Source organism: Syngnathus typhle, linkage group LG22, assembly GCF_033458585.1.
Source record: "Syngnathus typhle isolate RoL2023-S1 ecotype Sweden linkage group LG22, RoL_Styp_1.0, whole genome shotgun sequence".
In the NCBI taxonomy this organism is placed as follows: Eukaryota; Metazoa; Chordata; class Actinopteri; order Syngnathiformes; family Syngnathidae; genus Syngnathus; species Syngnathus typhle.
Window position 1 is genome coordinate 282,728 of NC_083759.1, and position 24,455 is coordinate 307,182.

General features: G+C 55.6%; 2 protein-coding genes across 9 annotated transcripts; both read right to left on the reverse strand.

Moving 5' to 3' along the window:
• Positions 1 to 2,175: 2,175 nt before the first annotated feature.
• tmem18 (transmembrane protein 18) lies at positions 2,176 to 3,538 on the reverse strand. Its single transcript, XM_061270998.1, has 5 exons — positions 3,182 to 3,538; positions 2,974 to 3,091; positions 2,832 to 2,886; positions 2,671 to 2,764; positions 2,176 to 2,480 (listed from the first exon to the last, which is right to left on the reverse strand). The coding sequence occupies exons 1-5, from the start codon at positions 3,272 to 3,274 to the stop codon at positions 2,388 to 2,390; spliced, it is 453 nt and encodes a 150-aa protein (XP_061126982.1). The 5' UTR covers positions 3,275 to 3,538; the 3' UTR covers positions 2,176 to 2,387.
• A 304-nt stretch (positions 3,539 to 3,842) lies between these two features.
• nhsl1b (NHS-like 1b) lies at positions 3,843 to 23,968 on the reverse strand. Of its 8 annotated transcripts, XM_061270992.1 has the most exons (9): positions 23,449 to 23,579; positions 17,514 to 19,382; positions 11,470 to 11,622; positions 10,455 to 10,588; positions 10,108 to 10,273; positions 9,621 to 9,752; positions 6,879 to 9,431; positions 6,274 to 6,406; positions 3,843 to 5,202 (listed from the first exon to the last, which is right to left on the reverse strand). In XM_061270992.1, the coding sequence occupies exons 2-9, from the start codon at positions 17,527 to 17,529 to the stop codon at positions 4,710 to 4,712; spliced, it is 3,780 nt and encodes a 1,259-aa protein (XP_061126976.1). In that variant the 5' UTR covers positions 17,530 to 19,382; positions 23,449 to 23,579; the 3' UTR covers positions 3,843 to 4,709. The 8 variants fall into 8 exon arrangements, with proteins under 8 accessions (XP_061126976.1, XP_061126972.1, XP_061126971.1 ...); XM_061270988.1 differs by lacking the exon at positions 17,514 to 19,382 and having other exon boundaries at positions 23,449 to 23,968; XM_061270987.1 differs by lacking the exons at positions 17,514 to 19,382; positions 23,449 to 23,579 and adding an exon at positions 20,797 to 21,675 and having other exon boundaries at positions 6,274 to 6,409; positions 6,888 to 9,431.
• Positions 23,969 to 24,455: the final 487 nt, after the last annotated feature.

A 24,455-nucleotide genomic window follows, 5' to 3' on the forward strand; every position in this document is an offset into this window, starting at 1 on the left:
TTCCATTTTCGATTAGCCTGAAGTGTGGCCAGAGTCCTCAGCGGGCTCGAATGCACATCTGGCAGACGATGTCCGGGGGCCCAAACGATAGCATCAAATTGGAAGCTGTTTTGAGAACACAAACGCTTCGGGACAACAAGACGTAACGACCCGGGTTTAAAAGTTCCACCGTGTCGCCTGCGAGATGAAAGGGCCGCAAACAAAGAGAGCATTCAATTGCGAGGCCAGCACAAGAAAAAACAAAGACAGACAAAAATCCCCCAAAACACCCATTTATGAGAAACGCACATCGTCAATTGCTTTCGATAACTTGCTTTCGTTCCCATGTGGCCTTTCTGCCGGTTTATTTGTCTGTCCGCGTGACTGTCGAGGACAATTCGCTATCAGGATCAATTAGGAGAAGCTGACTGAGTGTCTTGACACCAATGGAAGGAAGGCCGTGCGTCACCATTCTTTCTTGTACATTTCGCATTCATGTCGTCCCATGACTCATCGACTTGTGCAACATGCAACATTGATCAGGAGCCCTTTGAAATGCGTTGCAGCGCCGAACAATTGCGAGAGCAACATGTTTACGCAATGGAAGCGGGCCGCTGCGCCGCAATGCTGCCTATGTCCCTCTTTCTGCTTCTTATTTGTCCTTCGTGCTGTCTCGGCAGCATTTTCAACATTGTTTTTTTTCTCCCCCTCCTTGTTGATCCAACATTTCATGTCCTTCTCAGCGCCAAACATTGGCGCAAACACCAAAAGAAGCTTTTTCTCCTCACGCGCCCGACAAAACACCCAAGCGGTCGTACGGCGCAAACAAAGTTGGTTCCCGTGATACTGTAAAAGCGACTCATGGGAGGCGGCTAATTGAGCGCGACGAGACCCGAGCGATGGCAATTAGCGGCCGGCCGCATGCCTAATGAGCGCTCATGATTGCAACAACAGCATGCAAAAGATGCCGGGGCAAATTGGATGTTTGCATTTGCGAGGCCTCCTCTTTAATTGAGCCCACCGCTTCCGTTCACGCCCGGAGGACGGGCCGTAATTGCGGCGAATGACTCGGAGAAAGCGGCATCGTTTAGACGACGTCAAACGCGTTCGTCAACGGGCGTCCGATTCGGCGCGGGAGCGCAGCTCGGGGGAAAAGCGCTTAATTGACTCGACGTGTCTGTGTTTACCTCCGAGTCGCTCTTCCTTCGCAAAGAAGTCGCTAGGGCCCGCCCACTTTGACGGGCAAGGAAATGAATCCGTACAGCAGTCATGTATTCTTGATCCTATGCGTAGAGCAACTAATAGTGGCGTTTTGATGCAATGAAATAGGTTCTGAATGTTGTCTCTGTAAGCAACTCCACTTTCCTCCCACATTGTCTTGCAGAGCATGATGAACATCCACTTTTGTTGGCTGCAAATAGTTATAAAAGTGAGAAAGCACGCAACCCGGCCCTCCAAAAACAACATTGTGTTTGTGAGACCAATCAGTTAGACGGAGCGGCACAGCTGCAAAGGACGCACGAGAAAAGGGGGGGGGGGGCAGTCAAGTTCGGGAGGGAGCGAGGGGTCTGACTGTGATAAACTTATGCTGCTTAATGAGACGTGTATGCACGCACGGAGAACTGCTGTTTTACAGATGAATAAGGAAATGGTTAAAAATGGTCAAACATTCCAAAAATTAATTTCTTCATTAATCAAACGTTTCAAAAAATGCTTTTATGATGAAATGTAGCCAAGATAGAATGCCAAGGAATTATCATCTTGTTTGAAATCGGTAAAAAAAAGAAATTGCCCTGACAATGGGTAACAAATAAGCCATCAACTTGGCTCATGAGCCTTAAATTGAAACCAATCTTTTTGTTCACACATCAGTGGCTTGTTTAGGCTGTGTTCGGAGCTTGTTTGTTGATGGTGGCCAGCCAGCAGCCCCCCACTCTTAAATGGCACAAGCTCCTCCTCCCTCATTTCATTCAAGCCTGCAACGTTTCACCACTTCCTCCTCCGCTTCGACTTTACACTGCTCCTTCATTTAGTCCATGGCGCCCTCTAGCGACGAGCACGCCACCTTTCCTTAGCAGCCTTTGTTGGGGTCATTTGAACATAGGAAAAGACTGACACCCAGGTGATCCACGAGCGCCAACTGGTCCCAATTAGTTTTGCGCACTTGTTAAGGCCACAGATACAAATTCACAATGCTTTGGCAGAGAAGTAAAAGACATTTAATCACGCATTTAAATACCACAGGATTTTGGTCCTCTTGTACAATCTCTCCACATACTTTCGAGGGAGGGAGGTCGGGAGGTCGGGAGCAGGCTCTATTCCTCTTTCCTCCTCTGAGATTGCATTTGCTTTTCGGCTTTGCGCATTCTGGCGGGGCCGTACACGGAAGTTGGGTCCTTTCCGGAGGATCAGTCCCTTTTCTTGGCTCGGCGTGCCTTCCGTTTGAGCTGCAGCGTCTTAAGCTCGGTCATGGTGGAGAAGCTCCTGTGCAGCCACACCACCTGCGCAGAAACCACACAAAGTCCACTAGCTCAATGCTAACACAATGGCAAATGCCATAGACCGGCTAACAGAACTGGCATCCACGCACGCTGCGGTGGTCATACGCAAAGAGTGCTTGCTTGCTCTTCATTTGTCACCCCCAGCTGAAGGTTGGAACTAGAAAGACCACAACATGTCAGCGGCACTCACCACAATGATGACTGCGTTGAAGAGCAACGGGATGGAGAAGACCAACGATATGAACATGCCTCTGGAGTCAAAGTACTGAAAGTCGGAGAAGGACCTGCAAGAGATTCAGGTGGTATGTTGGCATTCGTCAATGAGGAATATTCAAAATACTACGCTCTTACCTCCAGTTCATTGCTGCCACCTCGTTGAGATATTCAGCACTGTACACCAAGGCAACTGGATGTGGGAAGCAAGGGAGGGACTGCGATTGACATTTGCAGCTCAATAGCGAAATTCATCCCAAAATACACCCATTTTACTTACGTATGAGCAGGAAGTGGCAAATCTGCGCTCTATAATACTTGCACGTCACCACAGTCAGGCAAAGACACGCCAAGTGAAAGGCAAAAGCGCCAATAAGCCATGGCTCCGACCACTTCACCTAAAAGAAAAGAAAAAGCCACCGTAACGCACAATGTTTTGTAGCAACGATGGCTAGTGTCGCTAATAGTGTCGCTAAAGCTCAACCTACAGACATGAGGAACGTCCAAATGGATGTGATTCTTAAATGACTAAAGGCGTCGATGGGGACGGAGCTGCTGTTGACGGCTTTTGGGCTCGTCATCTTGTCCGAAACAGCTGTCAAAATCCCTTCGATCAAGTCAAAACAATACGACGAGAACGTCGCGTCGAACTTTACCGTCGCATGGAAATGAGGTCAAAGTCACGTGACCGTACTTGGGAACTACTCGGCTTCACTTCAAACTGCAGCTTGACGTCCAAGTCGAATTTGTGCTCAATTTGATCTTCATGAACTCGTTCATGTTACAAAACCACATACGACTTCGAACGTGAACGAAAGACAACTGTTATTACACGCATGCGCACGGAGTACAACATCGAGTGACGTACTCCAAAACAAAACCGTCACGTGGCGGCGCATTGTTTACGGAAGTAAATGCTATCGTTTACGGATGTAAATGGCGGTACCGTAGGCGATCGTTCTTTTGGCCCACCTCTTTCTCTTTAATGCTCGCTATGCTATTCGTAATAATCAGGAGGCTGCTTTCTCGGTTCAACCAATTAACCTATATTGAACTATAAAAAGATCGAGACAGTATACCTACGCTGACAAGTATTTGTTTTCCCAATAGTCCAAGCAAGCAAGTCATTAAGAAACAGTCAGATAGATGTGACTTAAAACAATCCATTTCTATTTATTTACATACACAACAATATAAAAGTGTATCAGGATCAACTTTCAACAACAGCTCGTGTGGTTTCCGTCGGAGTTCAGTTTGTGCTTGGGCTCTTTGGTGACCACTAGAAAAAGAAGCCCATCAGGTGTGACAACAACAATGAGCTTGTTTTGAGCAAAACATTCTTTTCAACAATCGCACGCCAAACAAAGACAGCAGTGCAAAATCTACAACGGGACACATTTATGAGCCTAGTGGAACGAAGGGAGACGCTTGGAAAGTCACTGGCAACTTTCTTAATGAACGGAAATCCATTAGGATGGCTGGGCTGGGCTGGGCTGGACTCTCTGCGACAAGTGTGGAATTTCAGGACAAAAGATCATTTTCACCCCCTCCAACTTGCTTGACACACTCAACTTTTTCAAGCGTACTTCTTAACTGCTCCGTAAACATATTTGAACACAAAAACAAAACACATACCAGCGAGAAATGAATAGCGAAACGATCCATTGCCATGTCCGTGTACAAGCGCCTTTTCGAGGCGGGGCTCGGCGGGATGCCATGTGGCCGGCGTGAGTGTCCGCTTGTGAGCTGAGGCTGACAACAGCTCGCGCAGGAGTAGAATTGTTGCCGGCAATTAACGCTGGGCTGAAAAGCAGACGGACGAGCGCAGCTCTCCTTGGAACAAAGAAACTAGCACTGTATTGTGCCGAACGTAATCGTCTCTTCATGCTATCTGTTCGACAAACAAAAGTACGCAGGGACTTTCCCGACAGGCCGCCATTACAACAGGAAAAAGTCAACAACAGATTCTACAATGAAAGAGCCCAACCAAAAAAACAAAACACCACGCCGGCTCGTTCAAGCCCCACCGTCGTCCGATAAAGTGCCGTTGGCGTCGGCGTACTCGCCGTCTCGCTCGCAGATGACGGTCATGGGGCTGCTGAGGATCCGACACCGGGCGTTGTATTTACTGCTGGCGGCCGAAGGGGGCGTGCGCGAGCGGCCGTACTTGAGGGGGGAGGAGGAGGCGGGCGGCGCCAGCGCCTGGTAGCGGCCGCGCTCGTCCCGCGGCGGGGAGTCGGGCGGGGTGGACTCGGAGCGCTGCCAGCGGGGGTCGGTGGAGCGCAGCATCTCGGCGGCGGACATCCGGAAGCCGCCGTCGGAGCGGCTGCCTTTCTTCAAGAGCAGCGCCTTGAAGCTGTCGCTGCTGGTGGACGACCTGCGCAGGTGGCGCTGGATGGAGCCCGACGGACGCGCCGCCGGCGAGGTGGGGGGCGACCGCGAGCGGCTCCCCGACCCGGCCGACTTGTCCTCTTCGGACTCTTTGCGGCCCAGCACCTTCCGCTTGGACCTGCGGAGGAGCGCCGCCTCTGTGTTTATTACAACTCATCCAATTCAAAATAGATACGCGTGTTGGATTTGCTTTTATTTCTTATCCTGTCCGACTCATGTGTGTGCTTTAAAACAAATGAACGCACAAAAATGTTGCCAAATTGCCTCCTGGCCAACAAATGTTGCGCAGATTGTGCTGGTAAGAAAGCTGCAGCGAGACCAAATCCCTAATCCTCAGATTAGATCTCGGTTGGGGGGGGCGTGCGATGCGAGCTTCTCCCGCACGTGCTCTCTTTTGCAACCAACAATATGCGCTGGTGGCCTATATTCAAGGCAGCCCCTCGCTTGCCTTACATAAGCCCGCCGCCCGCCCGCCCGCACACCTGAACAAGTGGCCACAACTTGTTCAGCACGTCTTTCGCTGAACCTTTCCGACGTCTCCAACAGTATTTGTCTGCTTGCTTGCTCAAATAAATTCCCTGCTTATTATTATGATCACATTTCATCCACTCGTTCACTTTATATTAATATTTGTCTCGGCCACAATTTGATTTTGGAAGCCGCTTGAGTCAGCTTTGCAGAAAAACAAAACCAAATCTACACTTTGCAAAAATAGGATGATCTGGAGAAGTCAAATTGCGGGCGAGCACGAGAGCGTGAAAAGCAAAGTGGCACGCCGCATGACAAATTTATGTGCCCCCCCCCCACACTCACATCCCTCGCCCCTCCTCCTTGAACGAGCAAACCTCCACACGAGCTGCCGGTTGTCTCTCTCGTGGCCGCTAACCCAGATGAAGCCCGCCTCGCCTCGTCTCGCCCCGCTTCAGGAGGCATCAATCGCTTTCCCGACCGGATGTGCGAAAACGATCTGCGAGAAAAGCGCGCTACGGCAGGCAGCGGGACGTTGAGCGAGATTCCCAGGCCCTCCGGGAGCCAACTTCAAACAGTCAAATGCTCCCCTGCCCGGCCGGCCGGCCGCCTCGAGTTTCCCACCGTCACCAAAGTGTTGTTGCGAACACAACCGTGACATCACAGATATTCTTTCTCCTTCGGCAAGAACGACGTGGCAAAGTGACACGACGGAAAGTACCTGTGTATGGCCGCAAAGAGGTCCTCGGTGGTCCGCGTGGGAGTTGGAGTGGGGGTGACCATGCTCCCCGTTCCCTCCGGGGTCCCGCTGAGAGACGGCGACGTCTCGTCCGTGTTGGAGTTAAACACGTCACCTGTCAGGTGCACACACGCACGCACTCACGTCGGGTCACATCGCTCGGATGCGCCCTGCCGCCGCCGCCGGCCGCCAGCGCTCTCGCTTGGCTCGCTGGCATCGGCGTCATCCCCCTCTGTCGCCCCACCGCCTCTTCTCTCTATCTCTCTCTCCCCCTGCCTGCCTGCCTCCCTCCCTCCCTCTAGTGTAGCCCCTCCCCCGCTTTGCTACCGCCGCCACGAAAAGCTTCTCCCCGGGACGTTAAAGCCAATAGGGGGAAGCGGGACATACAAAGGCCGTGAGTGAAGTGTTGCAGAACTAGAGCACAATGCCACTCATCAGCTGGAAGGCAAAACGGGATGGCGCCATTACTTTGCTCGCGGCACTTTTCAAAATGTCCACATCCGCCTCAAACTTTCTTTCTCCTATTTGAACATTTACAGCTCGGCTCATTCACGAGTCCCTCTCGGCAATCGGGTTAACAGACAAACCTGCGTCGTCGTCGTCGTCGTCGCTGTCGGAGCCCGCCGCACTGCCGGCACCGTCCTCGTCCCCGTTCTGGGCGGGTTGGCGCTCCGAGCCGGGAACGGGACGACGCTCGTCATGGATTTGGCAGTTTTGTTGGCATCCTGGCGTTTGCGACGCCGCGTCTTCCCACGGAGGAGGCCGGCTGTCCTCCTGGACCGGCCCGGGGCTCAGTGGCAGGACAAAAGAGAAGCGAGGTCTGTCGCCGATGACGGCGGGCCGGTGTCGGACATGGGAGCTGCCGTCGCTCGCCAATGCTTCCTGCCCTCGGTGAAGAAAAACACGGCTCCGCTCGGCGTCGACAACGGGACCATCGGGCGTGTCCGACGGCAGCTTCGGTGGAGCGGAATCTTCAGTCTTAACGGAAGGGCGGTTCTCCCGGGAACGGGACTCCTCAGAGTTGGGGTGGCTCTCTGTCTCCTTCTCCGTCCGTGCCACCGAGCGCAGCTTTACACTTTGCAGGGCAAAGGGCGTGATGAGGAGCACGGGCGACTTTGCCGGACTGTCGGCCACCACGGCTCTGGGCATTACGGGATCGGTGGAGGAAGAGACGCAGGTGGGAGCGGGCAGCGGAGGGGGGGGCGGCGGCGCCGTGAGGGATGCGGGAGGCGGGGGCGGCAACGGAGGACTTAAGCTCCCGTCGAGGGACGCACCCGGACGGCAGAGCCTTTCGGGCGAGGGCGGTGGCGGGAAGGTGGAGCAACCCGGCTGCGCGATTGAGGGGGGCAACGGGGAGGGCGGGCTTACGGGGGTGGGCGGAGCCGAGGTCAGGGGCGGCCCGAAGCTCTTGAGAGAGTCCGAGGTGGTGGACGAGAGGGAGGTGGAGGAAGACGACATGGAGAGCGAGGAAAGCAGAGAGGATTTCCTCTCCGGGATCTTGGGCCGCGGGCGGCTGGCCGAGGGTGACGCGGACCTGACCCCGGAGGGGACCGGGGTTCCGGCGGTGGGGGTGTTGGACTGGCTGGAGTAGCCGCTGGAGGGCGAAGTCAGTCGCTGCACACGCTCCGGGGAGGAGCTTTTGCCTTTCGCCTCCTGGAGCGGCGGCGGCGGTGTTGTTCCCGCGCTCTCCTGGTCAGGGTGCGCGCGGCTCCCGTCTTCGGGCCGAGGTGCGGTCGGCGCGCTCTGCTCGGCGCGGCGGCGAGGGTACTCCACGTAGTAGCCCCAAGAGTCGGCGTAGTCGGATCGTAAGCTGCTGCTGTCGCTGTGAGCGGGGGTCACGCGGCAGAGCGCGTAGGCGTCCGACACGCCGTTTGCGCTGAGTGACGTGGCCGAGCTGTCGGCGCTAACGCTACTCTGACTCCGCCCGCGCAGCACCCAAGGGTCCTCGTAGTCGCTGCCTTCGCCGGGCCGCAGCCCCAGCTGCTGCAGGGTGGCCAGCAGGCTCTCGTTGAGCGTGCCGGCGGCGGCGGCGGCGTTCTTCTGCTTGGGAGCGGGCTTCCGTTTCAGGGAGTCGCTGCGAGTGGGGGGCGGCGGCGGCTTCTTGGATTTGCGCAGGGAAATGCTGCGGGTGAGGGAGCGATGGATGTACCAGCTCTCATCGTCGCCCCAGCGACACTCGTACATGCTGTGTCTGCCGGCGGGGGGGCGCCCTCCGCCTGAGCGCAGAAGACCCGAGTCCAAATGCATGGAGGTATAATAGCCGTCGTTGTCCTGGGAGTAGAGCGAGCCGGAATCGGTGGTCGTCCGGGACGACTCCTCCGGGCTGCCGTACAGCTGCTTGATGGGAGCCGAGGAGCTGGAGGTGAGAGCCCGGAGCGGGAGCTTTTCCGCCGTCTCGTAGATCCACCCGTCCTCTGGCAGACACGGCGGCGGCGGCGGCGAGGTGCTGGGACTGCGCACGCTGTCGTCTGACTCGACGAAAGCCGAGGCGAGGGGGGGCGGACCGAGAGGCCCGGCCGTCGGGGAGTCGGCGCTCCGCGAACGCTGCGCCGAGGTGGCCACAGCCACCACTTGCGATGAAGCGGACAGCGTGGCGTTGGGGATGAGCGACGTGCAATAGGCGGCGTGCGGCGACACCGCGCAAGCCGGAGCGCCGGCCCACTCGCTGGAGCGCGTCCGCCGCACTTCCTGGGGCCCGGGCAGGGTGTCCAACTTGGGCGCGCTCCTCAGGTGCACGGCCGTGTGGTCCGCCCGCAGCTTTCCGACACGCCTGTGCGGAGCGCCGCCGTCTTGCGCCTTGATGGGGGTGCTGCTGCAGACGGGGTCGGCGCTGAGCGACACCCTGGCGCCCTGGCGGGGCAGGCTGTTGAACGGCGACGGGTCGCCGCCGCCGCCGCAGATACTTCCGGTGGAGGACGACACGGAAAGGCCAGCCATCTGCGCGGCGATTCCCTGCCCCCTCTGAGCGCGGATTCTCCTCATGGACGGCGGGACCACCTTGGCTTCCTCCGTCTGGCAGCCGGAGTCTCGGGTGCGGCGGCGCCAGAGCGCCGAGTTGACGCTCCCCGCCCGGCCCAGCGTGGAGTACTGCCCGGGAAGGAACATGGAATGCGGTCGCAGCTCTCCGCCGCCGTTCGCAACTGTTGGGAGAAGAAAAGAACTTTTTGTGGGTGGGGCTTCTATCGGGTGTGCCTTTTCTGCTCTGGTTTGTGCGCATGCATGAATTTGGAAAGAAAAAAAAAAAAGCACCAGGACTCAATCCGACACTTGAGGGACGGACGAGAAGGGACGTGTCGGTTACGTCGGCGTACGGCGCAGGGAAGCGGTACCTAGGTCCGGCTGGACGTTGTCGGGCAGCCCCGATATGGTCTTTCTGCGTTTGACCTTCTTGGGCCGGCGGGACACCGTGTCCGTGCTAACCAGGGAGCGCCGGACACTGGCCTGCCGGTCAAAGACGGCGCCTGGGAGGCGGACGGGACGCTTGGGGTTAGTGGAGGGCACATGCGTGTTGATCTTCAAGCAGACGTGCAGACAAACAAAAAGCATTTTCCTCCCGGTTTCTCTGGTAGCGCAAGCGAGCCAAACGGCTGATGAGAAAAGAGGAGGAGAAGATGCAACGGCGGCCGCCTGGGCTAAACAAATGACCCGTTTGTGCTCCGTGAGAGCAGAAAACATGCACGGCAACATTGGAAAAGACACGCGCACGCTCCAAACCATAAATTGCTATTTCGCTAGCATCAACGGGTCAAGTCTTCTTCCTACTTTGGAGCGGCGAACATCCCACTTTTGCCATTTGCCGCCACACGCTGTGCGTACCGGTCACGTTGATGGCCACGATGTCGGTGGGCACGGCCTGCGCCGTCCGCCTCATCCTCTCCTCCGGGGTGGGCAGCGCCGAGGCTCGGCTCACGTCGGCCTCCGAGACGTCCCCCCTGTCGCTGGGCGCCTGCGACCGATCGTCCTCCTCCTCCTCCGCCGAGGACTGACGGACGGACGGAGATGGAAAAATCAACACGTGACAGCCAGTTGTGGCTTTGACTCTCAGTGACATTTCAAGGTATTCCGCTCGCAGCCACTCGAGGGCATGCAAGCACCGTTGCATTCAGTCTCGGTTGCACGGAACAAGGGCGGGAGGGAGGTCACGGGAGTATACTTGGATTCACCTTTTGGTCATCGTCGTCACGGTCATGGTCACGGTCATGGTCCCGGCCCGGGGCGCTGTCGGCTTCTGAGAAGACGGGCCCCTGCGAGTAGTACTGCGAGCTGCGGAAGCCGTCCTTCCTCAGCTTGTCGCATTCTGCGTAAAGGCGCAAAGCAGCGAGGTGCTCACATGAGGCTTTTCCAACAAGTCGGAGCCTTGATACATTTTCTCTTGCTAGGCGGCCGTGACGCCAGCCAGTGACTTTCATCACTCAGCGGCGGGCGGCTGGCACGCATGCTGCTGGAAAGCTCCAACGGGCCAACGTTTCCCATCCGCTCGTGACGGATGTCGTTGTTGCGCACGCTGTAAAATGGAATGGGACATAGTCCAACTGGCAAGTGCTCCGCTATTGCGCAACGCCCGACACGGGAACGCACTTACGCCAATGGTCAATGGTCATACGGGCTTTATTGGTGCTCGGCCGAGGCAGATAAATCCATGACTCATCGAGCGGGTCGGCAAGTTGCGCAACGCTGTCGTCGATTTGAGCCAGGGATTGCGCAACGATAGGTGCGGCTTCCCGTGGTCCCATCATTGCACGTTATGGTCAGGACATCCGAGATTATTTCACAATTGGAATCGTCGCTTAAGACACTCGGGTTCATATCCGCTCTTTTTTTTAGTCACCTCATTGAATATGGATTTGCACAAAGAACAAAGGCGGGTGGGCGGGCGGGCGTGTGTTTGTTTGTTTGCCTGCTCCAGCCTGGACTTGCACACACACACACACATGGCAGGTGCTGCTGTCATGTGACACTTTAGCCCAAATCCCCAGAGGCCTTGGAGTAACGCGTCAATATTGCAAAGGCAATACAATACGTGTGCGTCAGTATCAGCTTACAGCTGCTGCATTTAAGAAACAAAAAAGATCCATGAGGTGCTAAAAAGCCAAGGGCAAATTGGGAGCAACACGTGACGTGACGTGACCCCCGCCCGCCAAGCCGGGACATGGGAAAAAGGAAAGGTAGGTGCGTTACCTCGCAGGGCGCTCTTCAGGTTGCCTTTGGCCTGGCGGTGGAGGTCCTCCACGCAGGGCGGCCTGCTGGCCGGCAGGAAGACGTTCTCCTGCTGGTGCCAGGGCGCCGCGTAGTGGACCGTCCACTTGCTCTCCTCGTCCAGAGTGGACACGGCTGGCGAGACAAAAGGCGCTGGCGTGAGAAGCGAGCGGCTCAACGGCGACGCAACAGCTGATTGCAAAGCGGCTCCTCAAACTGCTCCGACAAGCAAACGCAAACATTGGGATGAAGGCTCAACCGAGGATGTCGACTGCGACCTTGTGTGTGTGTGTGCGTCAGGGGAGGCAAAAGGGCGGCCGAGGGCGAGGTGGGTGGCAAGTCAGAGACCAAGCAGATGGCTAAATCACCTCACAAGGGCCAAAAGGAGTTTGCGTTGTGCCACAGGTAGCCAGCACGCACACACACACAGCAGCCATGGGCATAAAGCTTGTATTGTGTGGCGGCGGCGGCGGCGGCGGCGGCGCCGGCTCTTTCAATAGGCTCTCCAGCCAGCCAGCCAGCCGCCTTTGGAGGAAACACACGTCTGCTAGTGGCGCGCATCCCAATTTGACAACGACAACACACGACAAGATGACAAAGTCCCTTTTGCTCGCGGGCAGTCTGGACTGGGCTGGGGCCGGGCTGGGCACGGCCTCCACATGGCATCGGGAAAGAGGCGTTCAGAACATTCAATGGCTCAGCCTGTCCAAAATGATGGAATATCACAAGATAACTTGATTGAGGCTCTTTTTTGGGCTTGCGTCCCTCCCACAGCGCTCGCTCGGATTTCTTTTGACGTCAGCGACGTGAAGCGCAGAGCCACGGCGGCACATGAGCGGCGCATGAGCGGCGCATGAGCGGCTTCGGGGCCTGCCTCGGATTAAAGGCGAGCCACCGAGGGCCGCTTAACAGCGCTGGCAGCCGCTCGCTCGCCCATGCTGAGCGATCGACGCCGTTGCCGTTGACGACACGCAAACGCGGCAGGCCAGGCGTTCACTTGAATAAAGTTGCCATCAGAAAAAAGGCCAATGCCAGAAGGAGAATGTTGTTTTTTACAATCACAAGCACAAAGTCATATTGGGGAGCAAAAAGTCTGGCCGTGGTCACCTTTCCTTTTGAAGTACTTGACGAGCGACTTGAACGAGGTCCCAATGAACACCATGCCGCCGGCAGGCAGCGCAAATCCAAGCCCAGAAGAAAAGTGGCCAGCTCAGCGCTCACATTAGCGCTGGCATTAGCGCTCCTCCGTCCGTCCGTCCGTCCGCGTGAGCTCTGCTGACAATCACGCTGCAACCTTCCGTCTCCCTCTCTCTCTCTCTCTCTCTCTCTCTCACTTACTCGCTCGCCCCCCTCGCCATTATCACTCCACCCCGAGGCGGTCCGGTCCTCATGGACACACAAATTTCATGCTGCTATCTCAAGCGAGTTTGCCCAAAGTGGGGGTCATCAAGCGACTGACCTAAGGAGTGTTTTTTTTTTTCCCGCCCGCCAGCCAGCCAGCCAGCTGTTTGCGAGATGAGATGAGCCGAGCCGAGCCAGCCAGCCAGCGAGCCCCTTGCCTGTTGTAAAGGGCCCGCTCCTCCGCAGCCCCTCCTTCTGTCGGCCCATTTCTTTTCAAGCCAAATGGCAGAAGACTGTTGTCTGGTGGGGGGCTGGGCCGGGCCGGGCCGGGCCGGGCAACAAGAGCCGGAATGGGGCCTTGGAGTTACACACTTTTGGCCCATCGCTTGCCGACATTTCCTTCCATTGACTGAGGTAGCTCAAAATGAGCTAACTTTTGCACTACACCAATATATGATATGACTACGAGTCGTATTGATTTTTTTCTTCCACAGTCCATCAAGTTAAAAAAGAAAAGAAAAGAGCATACATCTTTGGACTGCACCAAATCCTGGAGCACGTTTTCTACTTGGCTTGACAAACGGCGTGGCACGTGTACAGTATTAGGATCAGTCACTCATTAGTATAGAGCCAATTGTTCACGCTCGCTTGCGCACACACACACGTATTTGAGTCAAAGCTCTTGTTGACCTGTCCTCCGCTAAAATGCTAACTGCTTATTATTCTCTTAATAAAGATTTGTATTCTACTTATGGAAGTAGGATTTGATTGTCACCGCACGTTGAGCCGGTGACGGGATTTGCCAGTCTATGCAGAGGATAAAGAATAAGCACCTGGCACTTGGATTCTTTTTCGGAAGAATTGTTTACGATCCGCCAAACAAATGGCTGCCTGTTGCACCTGGATTTGTAAAAAGCAGGAGGCGAAAGTCGACCCGAGTCCTGAACAAACAGCCACGCCACGGCTGAGTCAACAATCTCTGTCGACGCTGTTAATGATTGCAACAGGTTGGCGGCGCTGCTGGCAAATGACGATGAAGTGGACAGCCCCGCCCCGCCCCTTCAAACTCTCCCGCTGCGCGACCTTTGGTCCGGAGCCCACGCTCAGTGTCGCGCTTGCTGCTGCTGCGTTCCGCCAGGGACTTGGGCGCTCGCCCAGTTCCTTGCGAGTGTCACCAGCTGGCGCCGGCCTGCGCTGGTTTTACGAGCGGCCGGCCTCGTTTGTTTGCCAGTCTCCTGGCGCTCGCAGAGTTTGAGCCCGGCCGGGCAGGGGTCGCTAAGCGCCTGTTCCCGCCCCCCCCCCTTGGCACAAGCTGGCTGGCGTGCAGCCGCACCGTTTGGGCTGATATTGACTCAAAGAGGAGATGGGGCGAGGACCCCTGAAAAGAAGAATATTTGTAAACAATTCCAAGAGCAACAGCGCCCCCGGGGGTCCGACCAAACGCTGAGCTCGAGGCCGTCGCTTTTGACCTACTTCCACCTCCAATGAGTAATCAACACGACTAACCGAGCCAGCGAATTGAGAGGAAGCGGGCTAGACGAGCGCAAGCAGCCAGCCGCAAGTCGGACTTTGTTTTGAATTGATTCAAATGAAGCCAGGTGGGACATTTTCATGGGAAATTCTTTTGTGTCGAGGGGACTCGACCCGGACAGGAAGCCACAAATGGCCCACCTTGAAGAGCTGGAATTCCCAAATGAAATTGTTGCTGTGGCAGGCGGGCGGTTGGCTGCCGCCACTTTGTGGTAAGAAGAAGACGTTCAATAGAAATGTTCCTTCCTTTCTTGCTTCCTTCAAGACCTTGCCCTGTCCCGTTTTCTACGTCGCCATAGAGACCGTGACTCAACGAGCCTCTTTCAATCATGGCAAGATTTGCAATTTTGTTGCCAGCTCCAGTTCAACGTCTCTAGAAAGGGCGGTGCGCGACCTGCCCAAAACCTCAGAGGAGAAAGCAGATGCAATATTTGTGAGTGGCGCCTTGATGGAGTTTAGCGTGATGGAGCCGTTGCGACCGGCTGGCTGGCTGGCCGGCCGCCCAGTGGCTAAGCATCCGTTAAGCTTCTAATAAGATGAGAGCGCCGCGCAGCACAGCACAGCACGTTGTGCACACCATTTTACACTTCAACCATTTGTGGCGCCCCCCCCCCTCCTCCATTCAAGAAACTGTGTGTGGAATCTCCTCATTATGCCATGTGACCTGCACCCTTCCTTCTCCATTGTTCCTCCAACCGACTGGGGGGGGGGGGGGGGGGGGGGAATGAGTGTGTCGCTGCAGGAAGGCAGCCAAATAATGACACGTTGCATGTGACTAAAGCCCTGAGTGGATGTTAAAAACGGCACAAGAAAGTCGGTGAAGCGCTTCTTTCGTTTTTGCTCAGTGTCAGAAGACAAAGAGCTTTTGTTGTGTCCCTCCTTCAACTGCCAATGAAGGATTAGGCAAGTTCCTGTACTGGTTGGAAAAAAGAAAACTAATCTCCAAAGAAAGAAAATCAATAGTTTGACTTTGTCCCAGGGGGAAAAACAAGACCTTGTTGAGCAAAGTGACAGCCCCAATTTGATTGGTTCCCATCTGCTTACTTAGCCCTGGGGAGCCGTTACCACCCATGGCTCAATCACGGAACCTGCCTTCTGGTCCGCGTTCACGGCAGCAGAACCGGAAGACTTTGCCAGAAGTGGCCGCTTCCACCTGGAGAGCCGGCGGCCGGGCTGGGACAATAGCGTGCGTGCGTGCGGTCTGCTGAGCTGTCAGCCCACGTTAGGCAAAGCGGGCGTGAATTGAGGTGAAGACGGCACGCCGCCTTCAGAGCAAAAGCATGGCCTCCGGCTGCACCCCACCACGCTACGCTACGCTGTGTGCCCCCCCCCTCCCAAGTGGCCAGCCGGGGCTCAACTCCGGTGCGCGATCCATAACATCATCAAACACCATCTGTAATATGAGCCCCTTGGCTCTTAACAAAGGCCACCGGTGTCAGAGGTCACAAAGCTCAACAGCCGATGCGGGGCGGAAGGCTCGCCTCGTCATTTGCCTGCGAGGGGGATGGAGCTGGCCTCACAAAGACTGGCTGGGGAAGAGCTCCGGACACGGCCAAAGTCGTTGGGCTCAAGCCTTCTTGAGGTCAGGCTGCCCGTGTCCGCAAAAGCAGTAAAACGTGGAGCGGAACCAACGGCAAAGGTCCTACCTTGGTCTTCGTGGAAGCTTGGCGTCTTCCCCGACGGACTTTTAGCCAGGGGACCGAGCAGAGCTTTGGGCGTCCAGAGCGACTCTCGATTCTGGTGGACTTTGGCCGAGGAGAGCGGCCCTTTGCGGAAGCAGCCCTCGCCGCCCGCCGCCCGGGCCTGCGACTGGAGGCGGTTGCCCATCTTGGCCAAGAAGGGCTGCAAGGGCGCTGGGCTCTTGCCGCCGCCGGGGTCCTCATAGCAGGTCCAGCAGCGGACCACCGGCGCTGAAGAGAGGCACTGCACATATGCCATGGTCTAAGACCTGAACAGCGAGGGCTCCCTTCCGCCCGCCTCCGAGCCCCAACTCCTCCCTCAATCTGGAGCGTCCACTTGAGGTGCCCCCCCCCACCTCCCCTCCGGTTTGTGTCCTCCCTCTCGCTCGCTCGCTCTCAGGGGATCCGATTGATCTGCATGACAAAGGAGGCTTAAGAGATGGAAGACGGCAGCAAATGTTCACCAGAGTGCAAAAATCCAGACAGAGCAAAGATCCTCCAAACTTTCATGACGCATCCGACGGGGGCCGGCTCCAAGCCCGTCAGCGGAGCGGGACTCTGCCACTTAGGGAGGAACTTTGCCTTGTCCAGACCGGGCTCACCTCTGCCCACTTGCCCTTCCTCATCTAATCTATAAAACCAGATTAGCCCATTAGGCTGGTCTCCAGAAGGCACTGGACGCAGATGGACAGGCCTCCTACCGCCGCTAATTAGCTTGTGCCTCCAAAGTGGTTCATGGTGGGATGACCCCCGCTCTCCCTCATGCAGAAGCAAATCAAGCATCTTCAACTCTGGAAGCTCGTGAGAGTCTTCATGAGCCACATGAATGAAGAGAGCATTTCCACGCCTACTTTTGGTTGACTCAGCACATGTGGCCCCCATTTTTTGGACACGCATGAAGAAAGCTAAAATGTGTTTTGTGCCGTCAGTCCAGCGCCGACCGCTTGAAGGATTTCTGCAAGCAGGCACCACACAATTTGTTCCACAAGTTGGAAGGAATACTTGCTTACTCTCAAGTCAACGCGAGCTCCGTTTAAGTACTCCAGCCAGCCGCGGAGATCACCACAATGTCAATACTTCTGACACTAATCGGCTGCAAATATAAGAAATCGCCGGCCGGCCGCTAGGATGATGTCATTCTTGCAGAAGAAGGCAACAGCCAGCCAGGGAGCCAGCCAGCGAGGGCTGAACGTGAGGACGCCACCAAAGGCGGGCGTGCACGTCTTTTGCTTTGACTGCACTTTGGCAAGCCGCCACGCAGCTGAAACTTGCATGGCCGTCGCGTTCGCGCACAAAAACAAAGGCAGACTGGAGGCAAGGGAGGAAAGCTTCAAACGGGACCGAGGGAGGGAGGGAGGATACCAGAGGGGAAACATACTGTAAGGGAGTTTCAGACAAAGGAGGGATGGACTTCAACTTTTCTTTGTCCTCCCAAACAAAAAAACAAAAGCCTTGGCGTCGGTTGCGGACACTTACCCCTCAAGCAGAACATTCCTTCTGACTGGAATCCAGCAGAACCAAAGGCCTACTACCCTCTGGGCCGTCACCGACACACTGACAAGTTGCGTTCTGGCCGTGCCGTGGCGTGCCGTGGCGCTGGCGTGCCGTGGCGCTGGCGTGCCGTGGCCCTCCCGCCCTCTTCTCTTCTCTTCTCTCCTCGCGTCTGTTCTGGTCTCTCCTCCCTCTCGTCCGCCTCCAGCCGCACAGCAGCGGCAACAGGCCAGCTTCCGCACCGCTTTGCAAAAAGCACCCCCGCCTCTCAAGCGTCGCGTTACCCGTCCACGCCAAATCGGCCTGGTTTGCGCGCTATGACTTGTTGCACTGAACTTGAGCGCAGTGTGCAAAAGGTAGCTCTCCCATTTTCCACTACAGGACATTCCAAGTATCAAAGTCACTCGCTCAGCAGCCTCAAACGGGGCTCCACGTGCGCTTGCGTTCCACACAGAGGCGACAAGTAGATTCAAACCATGAGCACCAATGTAATCCTTTTCATCAAGTCTTGTGCCATCGGTGGGGGTGGGGGGGCTAAGACCCCATAATTCCAAGCTAATATGATGTGTACACGTTTGATCCAAACAGCCGTAGGACAGATTTGTCATTTGGCGTGGCCGTAAAGCCACTTGAGTCACACGCGGCCAACGGGCGGCCTTAAAGCTGCCACGCCGGCCGGGACTGATCTGGGATCAGCCAGAAGAGACCTTTAACATTGCACGAGCTCCACATGAGCATCAACTGGCTCCTCACAAGAGCCCATTTCCACACACGTGCTCAAATCCTCATCTGCTCACCTGGATGGACCAGCGGCATTCAAGGAGGATGAGCGGCTCGCATTTCTGACACCTGAGTCAAGGGCGGCGGGCATTCGACAACACCATGCCAACCCGGTGCCAGTACAGTGGATAAGTCAGCAATAAAAAATGGTGGGGGAAAGTTGACAAGTAACCTGGGCTGGATCCAAGCTTAATTCCTACACATGCATTTAGTGGCGCTTGTGGCTGCTGCCAAGGTGGGCTTACTCATATTTAGGTCAACGTGCCGCTGGCCCAAATACCCGCAGAACACGGCGCACATCTGCGCGCCACGCCGAGAAAAGAGCATTTTCACATGTTGGCTTCAGCCCAGCAATGGCGCAAAGCGGAGCTGCGGTGGCGGGCCCAGGGTTTTGCCTCTTTACAGGCAATTGACACAAAGGAGCCGCTGCTGCGCTGCTGCGCTGCATCTTTCGTCCGTCCGTCCGTCCGTCCGTCCCATTCACGCTTCCAAACACGGGCGAGCAGAGACCTTTGTGCCTTGAATAATTCATGGCTAGGCTCAGTTGCCGCAAACGACGGGAGCTTACGTTACACAAGGGTTCTTCTATCGATCTATCTATCTATCTCAGTAAGGGACATGAAAACGTCAAAGGTCAGCATGCCGTGACCATAAAGCTCCTTTTGAATAAGCCCTAGCCCCTGTAACTACGAACTGACTCCATAAGGGGGCGCCATTTAACCAGATCGCAAACGCAAGGGAAGCAAATGGACCACAGAATGTGCACATTGAGATGATTTAGGAGGTTCCTAAACAAACAGCCATCGTAAAGACAAAAACTGTGGGCGGAGTTACAAATCTCCTTCCTTCAGCGCTCCAGAGATTGCTGCTATTGTGCCGTTAGTTCATTCCACCGTTCATGGAGAAAAGCTTAGCTGGAGAGAACCGTGTCGGTCGGCCGAGTGTTGACCTCGGTCAGGTCAGACGCAGCAACAAAAATGGTGTCCAGCGGCATTCCGGCCGCATGACCGGACTCCAGGAAGACGCGTGCGCAGGATATCCAGTGTGGACATTCACCGAGTCAAACAGCAACAACTGTGTGAGAAAGGAGCGGGAGGGAGCCAATGTGAGCAGGGAATTTGCAAATGCACAGCCTGCGTCTAGAGCTTGAAAGGGAGAATGGGTGCGGTCGGCCGGCCGCACATTCCTGATCAGTCTTGCCTGAGCAAAGGTGTCCGTCTGTCCAGCAGACCTGAGGCCGGCCGGCCGGCCACACGTGTTGTGTGCGCTCGACTTTTTGTCTTTGCGCTCCAGCCGACAACGTGGCCGACGCCACATTTCTGCTGATGAGGCACACAGCCCCCAAATGTCAACAAAGGGGAAGTTCATATTGGCTGCGCTGCAGAAATATACAAACGCGCCCCCCCCCCCCACTGACTCTTCCTCAAAGGAAATCCTCCCGCAAGCTGTCAGAAGTTTCCGAGCAGAGTTCCATCTGGCCGCCCCCCCCCCTTTCCCACGGGGACTTTCCCGTGCCACCACGTGGGTCCCGATCCCACCCCGCTCAAAAGAAGGTTGAAAGTTGGATGTGGCTAATAAACACAAAGTGGAAGGAGGGCCTCGTCCGACCGGTCGGCCCGGTCGCTACGGGCGAGCCACGTCAAGACGGAGAAAAACGATACGCTTCCGCTAAACTGTGGGAACGGGTCAAACCACTCCGGTGAGAAAAGAGACGTGGACGGAGCCGCCACAATGGGACGCTCCCACTGCGTAATGGAGAGCAAAACGCAACGGGGTGCCCGCACCGCGGCGCAATGCCACGCTTGCTTGACAAAACACACAATTCGACCATCCCACACAGACAAGGTTTCACGTTCTCTTCCCAGCTCAGTGGCCTAGTGGTAGAGCGAGTGTCCGCCGCCCTGAGACTGGAAGGTTGCGGGTTCAAACCCCAAAGACTCTAAAAATGGGACCCATTGCCTCCCTGCTTGGCACTCAGCATTAAGGCTTGGAATTGGGGGCTTAGATCAGCAAATGACACCGCTGCTGCTGCTGCTCACTGCTCCCCTCTCCTCCAGGGGATGGATCCAAATCACACGGGGATGGCTTCAATGCAGAGGACAAATTTCACCACACCCAGATGTGTGTGTGTGTGTGTGTGTGTGTGTGTGTGTGTGTGTGTGTGTGTGTGTGTGTGTGTGCGTGTGTGCGTGTGTGTGACCATCATTGGGACTTGAACTTTTTTAGCAAGAGTGCCCAAAAGGAAAGGCTCAAACTATCACAGGAGGATGTTGCAACAAGAAGAATAAGACACTTACCTGTCGGGTTACACGAGGGAGCCGACCCACGATGGTTGATGGATGGATGGACGGACGGACGGACGGATGGACGGAGAATCCCCGTGAAGAGAGAAGAGAACAAGAATGAATGACATGATAGATCGGCAGCAAAAGTTCAATTGAAACTGACAATGTAGTGCAATCGAATAAAGGAAGAAATAGAAACGGACTGAAAGTCATTCGCTGAAGACACCACATGTGAGTGCAATAGCATTTTGCACACTTGACTGTGTGGAAGCTCCAAATGTTTGCCTTGATGAGATGGAAGGAGGCCATAATGGGAGGAGGAGGACACCGACCGGCCGCTGAAATAAGAGGACGAGCCCACCCTCGATACCCCCGGAAAGTCCATTCTGACATTTGCTTTTCTAAATACAAGCCGGGAAAAGCGCAGAGCGCGAGAGCCAAGCCATCGCCGAGATACGCTTTCAAAAGTCGGCATCCGGAATGGCCGCCCCGCCCCGAGCGCCCCGGACCACATGAAAGGCCCGGCCCGGCCCGGCCCGGCGGGTTGGGTTCCCGCATGTTAGAGGAGCCCGAAGGAGAAGGTGGCTGCTCAGGGGCCAAATCAAAGACGTTGGCTCGCTCCTCTCAGTGAAGTCAACTTCATACAAATCAGACTCCAAATGCTGCCCAACCGGTTCTCGCTGCTGAGCACAATCACCTGCTCCCTCGCTCCCTCGCCATCGCAGACACACAGCGCAAACACGGCCTCAAAAGTCACTTGAAGGAGATTATGCATTCTCTAGATGTACGAAATGATTTTTGCCTAATCGTAGTCAGTCGCTCTCGCCGCGCAAACACGCAGGCTTCGCACATTTTCCTGGCAAAACAGCTGGAGGACGAAAACAATACTCTGGGGATTAGCGGCAGGCTAAGGCACGTACGTGCAAATGACCAGAGCCCCCTTGGCCTTTTAGTGTGGACAGACGGCACAATTTAGGGAAACCTTTTGGGTCTTTTTTTTTCTCGAGTGGGACTCCGGATTCCACCGTCGTGTCGACAAGTCAGAACTAATCATATTTCTTCTGTTTCGGGGTGTGTCGTACGGTTACCTGATTGCACAAAAGCCGATCCGTGGAATTGGCCTGCGGTGCCGTCAGAAATCTTTGGAAGGTTTTTTTTTTGTCTTTCACCGTAAGGAGTCACGCACACGTAACCTTACCCAACAGAGCCACGCCTATGTGGAGCAACCCCCCCCCCCCCCCCTCTTGAAAAAAGACGGCTCACCGCCAATAGAGTCGATGTTTTGCACATAAACAAATGACAGGGGAAGCATAAACGGCGCACACAATCGCGACCCTGACCGCCAAATCCAGCGTGTCAGATCCATTCCGGCTGGCAAAGGAGCATCTGTCAAGCAAGGCGTCAGGCCGGAAACAGCTTGATGACCATTTCCTCTCTCTGTCACATTTCAACACGTTCTGATCACGGCGGCGGCGGCGGCGGCAGCGGCGGCAGCAGCTTGTGTTTCCACATTATGCGGCGGCGCCGTTGACAGACACCGTTTCCTTTTCCACCATCGCTCCGCGTACTGTACACGTGACTTGACGGGCTTTGAATGGACAACACACGCATGACAAAGCTTTCAAAGCAGACGTCAGAACACATCCATGACACGCTGGGCTCAGGTCCAAGCCAAAAGTCAAAAGTGAGGGCGTCAAAGTGGGCAATCTGGGAAAGCAGGCAATTACGGTGCACGCCAGGCGCTATTTGGCGGAGGTGTTTTGGCCGCATTTCTAAATGCACTTTGGTTGCGAGTGCCAAAAGGCCAACAGGTGCCATTGCCGTGGCTCAGCGAGGGGGCTGCGGAGCATATGAAACAACAGGAAGACGGCGGGAGGAGAAAAAGAAAAAAAAAACGGGACAAAGGAAACAAGAGGGGAAAGGGGGGGGGCACAAAGACGCAGGATCTTCTCAGACCTCTTTTGTTCATCCTGGCAACATTTCCAGCACATTCCAAATGAGATCTGCGGCTGGCCAAACTATTTGGCTCTCCAAAGGAAAACGTCAGCAAACTGAGGACATTCTTCCTCTGGCCGCGGGGATGGATGGATATGGATGGGTGGATGGGTGGATGGATGGATGGATGGCCAAAGGCAAGACGAGGTGAAAAACACCAACGGCTTATCTTCACTTCACATCTGGTCATGGCTAATATTGCGCATGAAGCATCTTCAGATGCGTTGCAAGCAGCATTTTTGTTGACAGCCACCGCAACAAGAGTCAAGAGGTCTCAACGAACAGACACGCCGATGACAAAAATCAACTCGAGCTCGGCCTCCAGGTCATTAAGAAGACGTGAAGTTGTGACGTGAGCCTGCCGCTTGACTTGGTCGGCGTGGTGAATGCACGTGCCCGCCCGGGCGGGGACTCTTGTTGTTTTTCTTTGGGCTTTTCGAGGTGCTTTGAGAGCGCAGGTGACCCGTGCGGACCCCGCAAGCTAGATAAACCACTTTGCTTGAACTCTTGACTCTCAAGTGTCAGCTGTCGCCCTTTGACCTGCACTTCCACACCACATTCTACTGTTCACTTGTGTTTGTGTTGAGTCACAGCAGTCAAGTTAGGCAACAAAAAAAAAAATACAGGCACTGCGTCAGTCATAAGGGCTCGTCTCCTCAATCCTCCTTGCTGACATATTGAAATGCATTGGCAGCCGTTTCGGAGCTTTTTGACCGATTTCGAGAGCCACAGAAGATTGCCTTTAAAACAAAGTATGACTTGACTTGGTGACGTTTGGAGCAACAAGTTTGAGAACCCTGAACGTTGCCGGTTTTGCAAGGAAGTTTCGAGCGCACGCGAGGTGACGAGGCTGAACTTACGGATTTGGACTTTCTTGGCCTCCAGGACGCCGACTCTGGCGTGCAGCGAGCGCAGGCGTCCCTGCAGCCGGTACGTTCTTCGGAACACGGAGGCCGCCGGCAGCTCGATGCCCAGGAAGACGTCGGCCGCCAGGCGCGAGAGGTCGGCCAGTTGATGGATGATGTTGGTGAGCGTGTGACAGCTCACCTCGTCCAGCGACGCAAACAACGGCCCCGCCGCCGCCGCCGCCCTCTTGGCGGTCTTGCACGGAGCAGCCGGCAACCTGCTCACGCGCCGCGGCTCGACGCTCCTCTGGTGGAAAGGCATCGTCAAAAGTCACTTTTCAAAGCAGATAGGCAAAGACTAAAAAGGCGCAATCCACGCGATGACGCCGGCCATTTGAATGCAATCCTCCAATCCCGCCATGTCCGCGCACTTGGACTCGCCTATTCAAATTCAAATGCACGCCGTGTGGCGAACGGCTGGCTGCTGGCGTGGGAGAAAAACACACGCTCGCGCGCTCGCTCGCGCGCTCACAAGGAAAAGTAAAGGAACGGGGGAAAGGGAAAACCCGGAGAATACTACAACCACCTGTGGCTGCTGGAACGGGAGTCAGTCCAAGCTAAAGTTCACGTCTGGGATGTTGAGAAGAGCAGAACTGGATTTTCACCAGAAACGTGGTTTGCACGACTCGGCGACAGACAGACAGACGGAGCAATTCAAAACACCCGATCGGTTACGGCGCAGTCCAGTGCATTACGTGTCCGCGCACTAGTTGACGGTACTCCATCGGCTAGATTTATAGTTGAACTTAGATTCATACTTTGTTAGAATGGTTGAAGCGTGTGCTTCGGGCGTTCACCACGAGGGGGCGACAGAGCAATTCAAATGATCCGTCCACCGTCAATTTGATGGTTGCCGGGCGAGTCGTCGCGTCATTAGTTCCGCTTCATGAAAATACGCATGGGGCGTCCGGACCAAATAGAAGGCTCGCTTAACTAAAAGCGCACAGAATGTACGGAGCAAG

What these genes read in the sequence shown, in the direction of transcription:
- nhsl1b (XM_061270985.1), bottom strand. Translation starts at nt 21,151, where the DNA reads ATGCGGGAACCCAACCCGCCGGGCCGGGCCGGGCCGGGCCTTTCATGT. An exon ending in TCTTCAGCGAATGACTTTCA is followed by an intron (nt 11,623 to 20,796) that starts GTCCGTTTCTAT and finishes TTGTCTCGCCAG; the next exon opens with CCGTGTCCACTCTGGACGAG. An exon ending in GTGACGACGATGACCAAAAG is followed by an intron (nt 10,274 to 10,454) that starts GTGAATCCAAGT and finishes TCCGTCCGTCAG; the next exon opens with TCCTCGGCGGAGGAGGAGGA.
- tmem18 (XM_061270998.1), bottom strand. Translation starts at nt 3,274, where the DNA reads ATGACGAGCCCAAAAGCCGTCAACAGCAGCTCCGTCCCCATCGACGCC. An exon ending in TTGCCACTTCCTGCTCATAC is followed by an intron (nt 2,887 to 2,973) that starts GTAAGTAAAATG and finishes TCCCACATCCAG; the next exon opens with TTGCCTTGGTGTACAGTGCT. An exon ending in TCAACGCAGTCATCATTGTG is followed by an intron (nt 2,481 to 2,670) that starts GTGAGTGCCGCT and finishes GTTTCTGCGCAG; the next exon opens with GTGGTGTGGCTGCACAGGAG.